Source organism: Ranitomeya imitator, chromosome 1 (assembly GCF_032444005.1).
Source record: "Ranitomeya imitator isolate aRanImi1 chromosome 1, aRanImi1.pri, whole genome shotgun sequence".
In the NCBI taxonomy this organism is placed as follows: domain Eukaryota; kingdom Metazoa; phylum Chordata; class Amphibia; order Anura; family Dendrobatidae; genus Ranitomeya; species Ranitomeya imitator.
In genome coordinates, this window is record NC_091282.1 from 306,657,771 (window position 1) to 306,670,399 (window position 12,629).

The window sequence follows — 12,629 nt, forward strand, 5'->3', positions numbered from 1 at the left end:
TGACCAGATTTCAAACCGAGAAAAAACAATACAAAAACAAAAATACCTGCTAACAAATTTAGTAAAATAGTCAACCTGTGCCCTTCTATTCATACACATTAGTTTGTCAGTATACAGATGCAAATTGTATGACGTGGAAAATTGTAGCATGAAATATTTCCTCAATAGCACTACATGCCACAATATAGCACAAAGTCTCCCCCCCCCCAGCATAACTAAATACCACAATGAAGCACAAAGTACATCAAAGCCATTTTACTTACTAAACAATCTTAAGAAATGGAGCAGTTTCTAAGAAAGCCCTCAAAAAAGAAATCAGATGTTTGTGTGTAGAGTATGTACCATACTTTATAGACCCATAGACCTTTAGGTCTGCTCTGTTACCATGAGGATATATAAATGAGGTTTCTCTAAAGTACACATCCCTTTTTCATAGACTCTGTGTGCTCTTATGTTTCCATCTCATTGGTTGAGTAAAGCATCGTCTAAAAACTGGAGTCTACATACTTTCCACAAATTTCTTCAATTTTACTAAAACTTACAAGATTATTGAATATCAGTTATCTGTGTGCGCTGGATGGCAGCCCTGAGAACGGCTTCCTACATTCCAGCTTCTGCCAATCTTCTTTTGATTTGAAGGCCTGAAGCCACATTATTGTGGTGGTGTGACACTCGTATGACATCATGCCAGGCCAGCTAATTGAAAGTAGAGCTGAAAATGTCGGGAGGGGTTCCTGTTCAGCCACCACAGATCACTGATGTGGCCGATGGACCGGGTCCTGCAAATCAATTTGCATCAACTCCAGTATATTTTGTTTACCAGTGAAACAAGCATTCGCCACTGTAGGACTTCCATGCAGCTCAAATTTTGTAAAAATGTATGACGATATACTGTATCCAGTATATTTTGTTTACCAGTGAAACAAGCATTCGCCACTGTAGGACTTCCATGCAGCTCAAATTTTGTAAAAATGTATGACGATATACTGTATAACATAAAAAAACCTATCACAATGGGTTGCGTTAAATAACAGCCATAAGACTAATTAGGCCATGTTCACACGTTCAGTATTTGGTCAGTATTTTACATCAGTATTTTTAAGCCAAAACTAGGAGAGAAACAATCAGAGGAAAAGTATAATAGATACATATGCACCACTTCTGTATTTTTCGCCCACTCCTGGTTTTGGCTTACAAACGCGGAGGTAAAAAACTCACTAAATACTCAACGTATGCACGTGGCCTAATAGAAACTGTAAAAAGTAACTTGTTCTTCCAAGGTTATTATATTGTAATTTGTAGTACATACAATTATCAGCCATTCCATGAAAACTTCCTGCTTAATGTTGTGTAGGTCAACTTTGTGCCACCAAAATAGCTCTGGTCCCTCAAGATATGGACTTCACAAGACCCCTGAACGTGCCCAGTATTAGTATTGTAAATTTGTGCAGCTGTAGCTTTTCCATAGGATTGGACCAGATAGGTTATCCTTCAATACCTGGGCAAATTTATGAGCCTAGGGTGACTTTGGCCCTGTTCACTAGTTGTCATTCCTTTGACCACTTACTGTTGTTCAATCCATTATATACTGAGAAGACCCCCACAAGGTTTGCTAATTCGGAGCATGTCTAACCCAGTTTATCCAGCCAACAAAATTTGGTCTTGTCAAAGTCACGACACTTATTTTTTCCTATTTTTACTACTTCCAACACAACAACCTTGAACTGATCTTACTGCCTAATGTATCCTTTGTCACTACTATTATTTGGCTCACTTAATTTAACCCTATGGCTGACCAGGTGATCCTAAAGTCACCCATAGACAATAGATTCATGCCAGCTTCACCCGTTGATCTTGATATGTTCGTCCGACACTAAAGTATATAGGGAGATGGCTAACTGACTGGGGAAGATGTCGACCGGGTAGCAGAGATGTCTGTGGCAGCGTTCTCACAATGAACACAGGAGCAATCGGCTGAACAAGTGCTTCTGTTTATGGGAGAGACTTCTGAGATGGTCCTCAGCCAAACATTGAGCTCAAGCATTGTTTGACCCAACAGCCACCTAATATGTATAAAGGGCCTTAAAGGGACTCTGTCACCTGAATTTGGCGGGCTCTCTGTCCGGTCCGATGGGCGGTGTTTTCTCTCCTTTCATGCACCCCTTCCTTTCCCGCTGGCCGCAATGTTATCTTGAATATGAGTCTGTTTCCTCCGTAGTTCACGCGTGCACAATGCAATCTTGCCTTGTGCACGCGCAGTATGCTTTGCCCAACTGCGGGCAAAGCCGAAAAGCATTAGTGCGCATGGGCAGCCGCACTATGTCCCGGAAGTATTTCGCTGTGTTGCGGGACATAGTGCGGCTGCGCATGCGCACTAATGCTTTTCGGCTTTGCTTGCAGTTGGGCAAAGCATACTGCGCGTGTGCAAGGCAAGGTTGCATTGCGCACGCGTGAACTAAGGAGGAAACAGACTCATATTCAAGATAATATTCCGGCCAGCGGGAAAGGAAGGGGTGCATGAAAGGAGAGAAAACACCACCCATCGGACCGGACAGAGAGCCCGCCAAATTCAGGTGACAGAGTCCCTTTAACACAACCTGATGAAGAGGTGTAATGATTATGTGAAACCCTCATTTATTCATGGCTTGCTGTTGACATTACGTGTTTGCTGCATGTAATGTATCAATGATTGGATTGCATTCATTCATGGCGATGTAGTGGTTTAGAAAACAGGACTGCTAAATCCTTAGATTGGACACCTGCCAGTATCCAGAGTTGACTAGTGAATTGTGTTTGTGAGCCATGTCTCATGTTGAGGTAGCAAATAGTTGAAAAGTTTGAAATCCTCTTTTGGATGTAGGAATGTATAAAATGTTCCAAGATAAAATATTCAGCCCTGGACCTGAGCGCTGGGCTCTGCTCTGAATTCAACGAGAGTTGTGTCTCCACTAAAGCGTATAATAGTGCCATTGTTTCCCACAGCAGAAGGTTCTGACACAGTCCCATATGCTGAGCGCTTGTCACAATGACCAATCTGCATGGCGGCAACTGATCATGTATGATACTTGTGCTTCTGTATTGTCCATGAAGCTCATAGTATAGACATTAGTCAAGGTGCATTGGAGAAAATGAGGGTGAAATAGGAAATGATAAGTATGATTCTGAACATCTGTTAAGTTAGAACTCTGTACAGTAAAATCTGTAAGATATCGTTCTACAGCTCACATAATACAGCTGTTCAGTGCCCAAATAATACCACCATACCATGTCTACATAATATATTCATACATAGGTGATAAATGGGGAAAACGCTGATCCATGGCGGAATTAACCCCTTTCACTACTTCGATCACCAAGGATGTAATTGTTGTTTGGATGTATTACTGCTATATTATTTAAATCCCAGGTGACCGAGTGTAGTTAGGGGGTTAATTCCAATGTGGATTGGCATCCTTTTTACATGCGGCTTCCTACTAGGTGCTGAAAGGCTGTGCTCACACGTAGTGTAAATAATGTGTTTTTTTTTTTCTCAATAAGAATCTTGACTGATTATTGCATTTTTGCTACATTTTTATTTCCTGCGTTTTGTCTTTTATGTGATCATTTTTGGTGCAGATTTGAAGCAGCATTTCTCAGTGCTATTTTTAGTGCAGAAAACTTCTGATTCTGCCCTTAAAATCACAACTGCGTTTTTTACATGCATTTTTTTCAGGCTTCCTGCACGGTTGAACAGCATCTTTAAACAAACAGTGCTTAGGAGTTTTTATTAAATCACATCCATTTTGCTTGGACAGTTAAACATAGCAGATTTTCTGCATTAAAAAAAAATCAGTATTTACACTACTTGGGTACACGGCCTCAACAGGGTTTTCCCTAAATGAATATTTATAACCAATCAACAGGACAGGTGATACATGTCTGATCTTTTGGGAACTTACCTATAGGACTCTCCAAATAGTAGACCTAAGGCCGGGAGCGAGATACGGCCGAGTCTCGCGGGTTAAAACCAAGCTCTGGCACCGGCACTCCAGAGCGGAGCGTGCGGCCGCATAGCAATACATGGAGCTGCACGCTCCGCCACAGAGTGCTGGTGCCAGAGCTTGGTTTTAACCTGCGAGACTCGGCCGTACCTCGCTGTAGTGTGACTCCTCCCTAAACAAAGAGTATGAATACAGAGGCTGCAGAGTATGTGCTCAGACTGGTGCTGACACCTTTGGAGGTCTCCAATAGACCTATGGTGGAGCAGCTAGTTCAGGGGTGGTCCCTGCAATCAGTCAAATAGATCAGATAAGGATGTATTTTGGGAAACCCCTTTTTTCAGGGTTATGTGATGAATAAGGTCCAGGAGGACTGCAACATCGCTTGTCTATGCCACTGAAATTATCATGGTCTTTCAGCCGCTAGACAATAGCACAGATGGATCCTACTGTTAGATTTCTCACTGGGTAAAGATGGCCACAGTTAAAAACATAAAATATAACGTTTATTACTTATGTATTAAAAATATGTGATGAGTAAATAGTGCTCAGTAAATTAATCATTTAGTAGATTGCGACCTCTGCTGGATATAGATTAGGGCAAAGCTGGTTGCACGCACACACTGACAGTTAATGCTGCTACGACTTTATGGCCATGTTCACACATTCAGTATTTGGTCAGTATTTTACATCAGTATTTGTAAGCCAAAAGCAGGAGTGAAACAATCAGAGGAAAAATAATAATAGAAACATGTCACCTCTTCTATATTTATCACCCACTCCTGGTTTTAACTTCCAAATACTGTGGTAAATACTGACCAAATACTGAACGTGTGAATGTGGCCTAAATGTAACCAGCACTGCAGTCCTCAAAATGGCTCGCCAAAAGTTGCATAGGAGCCCTAAAATATCCTCGTAATCTACAAAAGTCAAACTTCAACACAAGTAATCCAACAAGTTTTGTTCATGTGAGCTTTTCAGAGTCAGGTTGTGTCAGCAATGTGTGCAGGAGTAGGCAGTGCCCAAAACATCACAATGGATTTCACCCATTTTTGGTTCTGTATTAGGACTCATTCACACTTCTGGTTTTCACGTACAAGTGCTGTCGATGGTTTTCACGGGTAGCTTTTCATACCTATGATATTCTGTGTGGCTGTGCACATATCCAAGTTTTTTCCTTGGTCTGAGTGGTCCATGGAAAATATCAGAGATATATCCGAAATTAATGAGAGGATTGGATCAAAATCAGCAATGTATGTCTATGGGTCTGTGAAAAAATAGTACAGCACTTGGATGACATCTGGTTGCAGTTCGATTTTCATTGACTTTGAAAAACTTTTTTTATTATTATTTTTCTATGTACGAGAATAACAAGTGACTCTCTGACCACACTGTGATAAGAATTATCAGTCCATTTTTCTCGTACGTGGAAAAATCAGACGTGATTGAGCCCATAGTGTGGAAAAATAAAAGGTTGCAGCATATTGAAGTGTGCCGTGAATTTATTTCCACCCATGTGGTCTTAGTCAGTGAAGCAGTTAAGAAACGGGGTCCATAGGAAATTGCCCAGCTTGCCGTCCCCTGAAGCAGTCCCTGAATATCAGTTTCAAACTTAGGCCAAAGATTTTCAGAGTTACGTGGCTTCTGCATTTGTAGATTTACTTGTGATCAGATGCTAAAGCTGTAATTCTGCTCTCATTGTGACACTTTCACCTCATATGTAATTGTATACAAATCTATATTATATAACCTGCAGTCTTCCAGGTCTTTGTAAATCGAGTTTATGCATATCTTTGATTTCCTGTCACTTGTAATTCCTCTTTTGTTTAATATCCGAAAGACTTTAGCCCGATCTAGAGGTTGTATTCTGCATCCATATGTCTGGAAATAATGAGTTATGGATGACACTGGTGTCAGTGTCATTTTCACAAAACGGTGGTGTTTTGCAGTGATTGTGCAAAAAAAAAAAAAATCACTGTAAAAATTACTTTGAGCTCTGAATGTAAAATACCCCAACTTCAACCAAAGCAGGAAAATAAAAGTCAGTCTTGGAGAGCTATACTGGAGGCTACACAGTTAGTGACACATGGCTCCACTTGCTATTGTAAATAGTGATGAGCGAGTATACTCGTTGCTCGGGTGTCCTCCGGGTATTTGTTATTGCTCGGAGATATAGTTTTCATCGCCTCAGCTGCATGATTTACGGCTGCCAGATACGCTGAATACACGTGAGGAATACCTGTTTGTTAGGGAATCCCCACATGTATTCAGCGTATCTGGCAGCCGTAAATCATGCAGCTGAGGCGATGAAAACTATATCTCCGAGCAATAACAAATACTCGAAGATCACCCGAGCATGCTCGGGAAAACCCGAGCAACGAATATACTCGCTCATCACTAATTGTAATGTGTTTCTTCTTTGTTTCTCTTGTTTCGCTTTTGTCTTTTATTATCTACAATATTTCTAATTTATTATTGTCTCTATCCACGAAGGCTATACAGTCTGATGTCTGATTTTACTTGCAGGATTTGGGTTTGTGACCTTTGAAGGGGAAGATATTGTTGAGAAAGTTTGTGAGATTCACTTCCATGAGATTAACAATAAAATGGTGAGTGGAAATCCCTTATATTATTATAGTCGCTCGGGTCAGCCTAAGGCCACATTCACACGTTCAGTATTTGGTTAGTATTTACCTCAGAATTTGTAAGACAAAACCAGGAGTAAAACAATCAGAGGGAAAGTATAATAGAAACACCTCACCACTTCTGTTTCTATCACCCGCTTCTGATTTTGGCTTACATATGCTGAGGTAAAATACTGACCTAATACCAAACTTGTGAACATGGGGTTTTATGCGGAAATTAGGATTGATCACTTAGGGTGTGTGTACATTACTTCTTTTACTTTTTGGGGGGCGTTTTTGAGAGGAAGAGACTCGAGGGCAGGTCAGCGTCTTTTTTCCTGAAGTATATTTTTGGGGCCATCTTTTCCTGAGGGTTACTTATGACATCTTTGGTTGCTGACATATTTTGTTTTTACTTGTGGCTTTTGTAAACCAGTGAGTGGCTTGGTAAGGAATGATCCGGTCACTTCTTTTATCTTTAGGAGCCTGACGGATGGTCAGGTCACTTCTTTTAACCCCTTCTCATCTTAGGAAGGGGTTCAAAGAAGCTGAAAAGTCTGAACATATGTCCAGCAAGTTATTTTTATATATAAAAACATATTATATTTTTTTAGCGTTTATTTAGTCCTTTTTACGTGGGTTACAGAGAATTAAAAAGACCTCATGTGCACATAGAGTTAAATAGACAAACCCTTCATTCAGGGTTCTGGAAAAGCTGGGTGACAACTCTTGTGTCAGCTATAATGATAGACATTTTGAGTGTCATTCTGCTTGTCCAGAAATTGCTTTAACTTAAAAATAGCTGAATAACGCATAAAAAGAATCACGCATGAGGTAATCTCGATGGCCTGTATTTCTGTTTTATATCATTTGTAAAGCTATATTACCAATTTCATTTTAAGGTTGAATGTAAGAAGGCACAGCCGAAGGAGGTGATGTCACCAACAGGCTCAGTACGAGGACGATCTCGAGTGATGCCATATGGAATGGACGCCTTCATGCTGGGAATCGGCATGCTAGGTAATTGTACAGACTGGAGGAGATTGAACTGTATTCCCTCTACTGGTCACAAATGGTTACTACACCTGAACAACTGAAAAGTTTGGCTGCTCGTTCTGCAATATATATATATTTATCTTGTGTATAGAAACAGTTTACAATAGGCTTCTAAGATTCTAGCTGTGCTATCATTAGCAAAAAATAAAAATATTACATCCCCATAAAATTATCCCATCCCAATAACCACTACTTGAATTTTGTTAGGACCAAGGTCAATGGTGTGATATACCATAAATATGTAAAATTGTAAATCTTCAGAAAATAAGGGCTACAAACATAAAAGAATAGATATAAACTGATAATTCTTCACATTTTATTAAATTATACATATTGTTATACAAAGTTGTATATATAACAGTATTAGATTCAGAAAAAAAAACCTACAAGAAGCAAAATAAGCATAAACCCTGCTGTAACTAAATAAGTAAAAAGCAAAAGTGCATCTAAATAACACAGGATTGTTTTTTTTTAATCAAAGATAGCGTAAAAGCCATCCCACCGTTAACAAGGTGACCCTGATCGGGACGGTCGTATGTTGTCTAATATTAAAAACCTTACCATGTGTCAGAGTTGACCTCAGTATTAATTTCAGGTAGAAAGCTGAATGTGAAGCCGGCGTCACACTGGCGGGTTTTACGGACGTATGAGCGGCACAAAAACTATGCATTGCACACGGACCAATGATTCTCTATGGGGCAGCTCCTATCTGCCGTATATTTCTCAGCTGTATTTTACGGGCTTAGGAAATCGCAGCATGCTGCGTTTGTCAGCGTATTGCACAAAAAATCCGCCAATGAAAGTCTATGGGGGCGAGAAAAATTGACCAACAGTGTGACTTGCAAGAAATACGCAGCGGTGTTCTAGAAAAAAAGCTGGCAATTCAGTGCGGTGTACAGTAAAATTACACTGTCAGGTCAGAATAGAATAAATGTCTACACATAGTATAGGGAGATATATATATATATATATATATATATATATATATATATATACTGTATATATATATATATATATATGTCAGTGAGATACATATATATACAGGTCCTTCTCAAAAAATTAGCATATAGTGTTAAATTTCATTATTTACCATAATGTAATGATTACAATTAAACTTTCATATATTATAGATTCATTATCCACCAACTGAAATTTGTCAGGTCTTTTATTGTTTTAATACTGATGATTTTGGCATACAACTCCTGATAACCCAAAAAACCTGTCTCAATAAATTAGCATATCAAGAAAAGGTTCTCTAAACGACCTATTACCCTAATCTTCTGAATCAACTAATTAACTCTAAACACATGCAAAAGATACCTGAGGCTTTTATAAACTCCCTGCCTGGTTCATTACTCAAAACCCCCATCATGGGTAAGACTAGCGACCTGACAGATGTCAAGAAGGCCATCATTGACACCCTCAAGCAAAAGGGTAAGACCCAGAAAGAAATTTCTCAACAAATAGGCTGTTCCCAGAGTGCTGTATCAAGGCACCTCAATGGTAAGTCTGTTGGAAGGAAACAATGTGGCAGAAAACGCTGTACAACGAGAAGAGGAGACCGGACCCTGAGGAAGATTGTGGAGAAGGACCGATTCCAGACCTTGGGGAACCTGAGGAAGCAGTGGACTGAGTCTGGTGTGGAAACATCCAGAGCCACCGTGCACAGGCGTGTGCAGGAAATGGGCTACAGGTGCCGCATTCCCCAGGTAAAGCCACTTTTGAGCTACAGAGAAGCAGCACTGGACTGTTGCTAAGTGGTCCCAAGTACTTTTTTCTGATGAAAGCAAATTTTGCATGTCATTCGGAAATCAAGGTGCCAGAGTCTGGAGGAAGACTGGGGAGAAGGAAATGCCAAAATGCCTGAAGTCCAGTGTCAAGTACCCACAGTCAGTGATGGTGTGGGGTGCCATGTCAGCTGCTGGTGTTGGTCCACTGTGTTTCATCAAGGGCAGGGTCAATGCAGCTAGCTATCAGGAGATTTTGGAGCACTTCATGCTTCCATCGGCTGAAATGCTTTATGGAGATGAAGATTTCATTTTTCAGCACGACCTGGCACCTGCTCACAGTGCCAAAACCACTGGTAAATGGTTTACTGACCATGGTATTACTGTGCTCAATTGGCCTGCCAACTCTCCTGACCTGAACCCCATAGAGAATCTGTGGGATATTGTGAAGAGAAAGTTGAGAGACGCAAGACCCAACACTCTGGATGAGCTTAAGGCCGCTATTGAAGCATCCTGGGCCTCCATAACATCTCAGCAGTGTCACAGGCTGATTGTCTCCATGCCACGCCGCATTGAAGCAGTCATTTCTGCCAAAGGATTCCCGACCAAGTATTGAGTGCATAACTGAACATTATTATTTGTTGTTTTTTTTGTTTGTTATTAAAAAACACTTTTATTTGATTGGATGGGTGAAATATGCTAATTTATTGAGACAGGTTTTTTGGGTTATCAGGAGTTGTATGCCAAAATCATCAGTATTAAAACAATAAAAGACCTGACAAATTTCAGTTGGTGGATAATGAATCTATAATATATGAAAGTTTAATTGTAATCATTACATTATGGTAAATAATGAAATTTAACACTATATGCTAATTTTTTGAGAAGGACCTGTATATATCACATACAGCGCGCTAGATAGCAGAAAAGCCAGTAATTCAATTGCCGGCTTTTGCTATCTCCTTCCCAAACCGACATGATATGAGACATGGTTTACATACAGTAAACCATTTCATATCCCTTTTTTTTGCATATTCCTCAGTCACTACTAATGTTAGTAGTGTGTATGTGCAAAATTTGGGGGCTCTAGCTGTTAAAATAAAGGGTTAAATTGCGAAAAAAACTGGCGTGGGCTCCCGCGCAATTTTCTCCACCAGAGTGGGAAAGCCAGAGACTGAGGGCAGATATTAATAGCCTAGAGAGGGACCATGGTTATTGCCCCCCCTAGCTAAAAACATCTGCCCCCAGCTACCCCAGAAAAGACACATCTGGAAGATGCGCCTATTCTGGCCCTTAGCCTCTCTTCCCACTCCCGTGTAGCGGTAGGATATAGGGTAATAAAGGGTTAATTCCACCTTGCTATTGTAAGGTGACATTAAGCCAGGTTAATAATGGAGAGTTGTCAATAAGACACCTATCCATTATTAATCCAATAGTAGTAAATGGTTAATAAAACTCAAACATTAGGAAAAAAGTATTTTATTGAAATAAAGACACATGGTGTTTTAATAGTTTATTATACTCTTAATCCAAATGATGACCCTTGTTCTGTAAAAAAGGAAAAAAACAATATCCCATACCTTTCTGGCGCTCAGTCACGTCCCATGATGTAAATCCATCTGAAGGGGTTAAATAATTTTACAGCCAGGAGCCTGCTAATGCAGCCACCCTGCCTGTAAAAACTGGGGAATGAATGGAAAGAAGGGGAACGTAGCTACCTAGACTTGCGGTGCTGCGCCCCCTGCTGGCATAACCTCATATGAACTCGAGCGTGAGAATTTTTCTGAATTCTCTGAATTACTACTATTGGATCAATATTGGATAGGTGTCTTATTGACACCTCTCCATTATTAACCTGGCTTAATGTCACCTTACAATAGCAAGGTGGCATTAACCCTTTATTACCCTATATCCCACCACTACAGGGGAGTGGGAAGAGAGAGGCTAAGTGCCAGAATAGGTGCATCTTTCAGATGTGCCTTTTCTGGGGTGGCTGGGGGCAGATGTTTTTAGGCCGGGGGGGGGGGGGGTCTTATAACCATGGTACCTCCCTAGGCTATTAATATCTGCCCTCAGTCACTGGCTTTCTCACTCTGGCGGAGAAAATTGCTCGGGAGCCCACGCCAGTTTTTTTCCGTGATTTAACCCTTTATTTTAACAGCTAGAGCCCCCAAATTTTGCACACCCACACTACTAACATTAGTAGTGAGGAATATACAAAAAAAAAGGGATATGAAATCTCAGTGAGAAAATTTCACTGTACGGATGCCATACGGATTACATATTACATCCTCGTCATAAAGCAGGGTACACATTGAAATAATAATATAACTCATTTAATAAAATCCAACCACTCCTAAGATGTCATCCATTGGTCCCACCAATATTTGCTTGCTGTTCTTCTGTGAAGATGTAGCCGGATGGGACCATTGCAGCCAGTCACTGGACTCAGTAGTCACATGCTGATTGTGCAGCAAGAGCAGTGATTGGCAGCACTGGTCAAATGTGAGTAGCTGGCACATAATCACTGCTGTACAGTATAGAAAGACTGTCAGGACAACCCCAACGATGGCCTTTTTGGCTGCAGAGGATTTCTGAGGTGGATACAAGTTATTTTGCTTCCTTTATTCATCCTTTGTGTTCTGACAAGTTTGAAAATATATTTAACCCCTTAATCCCATATGACGTACTATCCCGTCCAGGTGACCTGGGACTTAATTCCCATGGACGGGATAGTACGTCATATGCGATCGGCCGCGCTCACGGGGGGAGCGCGGCCGATCGCGGCCGGGTGTCAGCTGCCTATCGCAGCTGACATCCGGCACTATGTGCCAGGAGCGGTCACGGACCGCTCCCGGCACATTAACCCCCGGCACACCGCGATCAAAGATGATCGCGGTGTGCCGGCGGTGCAGGGAAGCATCGCGCAGGGAGGGGGCTCCCTGCGGGCTTCCCTGAGACGATCGGTACACGGTGATGTGCTCACCGTGTACCGAGCGTCTTCTCCCTGCAGTCCCCGGATCCAAAATGGCCGCCGGGCTGCATCCGGGTCCTGCAGGGAGCACTTCCGGGTCAGGATCAGGCTGCAGCTGCAGCTCTAATCCTGCCCGGCTGTATGTCAGATCACCGATCTGATAGAGTGCTGTGCACACTGTCAGATCGGTGATCTGTGATGTCCCCCCCTGGGACAAAGTGAAAAAGTAAAAAAAAAAATTTCCACACTTGTAAAAAAAAAAATAAAAAAA

The 12,629-nt window shown here is 41.2% G+C and overlaps 1 protein-coding gene across 3 annotated transcripts in view; it reads left to right on the top strand.

Annotated features, from left to right (window-relative positions):
• The window catches only part of MSI1 (musashi RNA binding protein 1), a 45,893-nt gene that overhangs the window by 16,075 nt on the left and 17,189 nt on the right, over window positions 1-12,629 (top strand). For all 3 annotated transcript variants that reach the window (XM_069758170.1, XM_069758178.1, XM_069758187.1), the window contains 2 exons: window positions 6,504-6,586; window positions 7,504-7,621. In XM_069758170.1, the coding sequence (XP_069614271.1) occupies window positions 6,504-6,586; window positions 7,504-7,621 (201 nt within the window). The remainder of the gene's footprint in view (window positions 1-6,503; window positions 6,587-7,503; window positions 7,622-12,629) is intronic.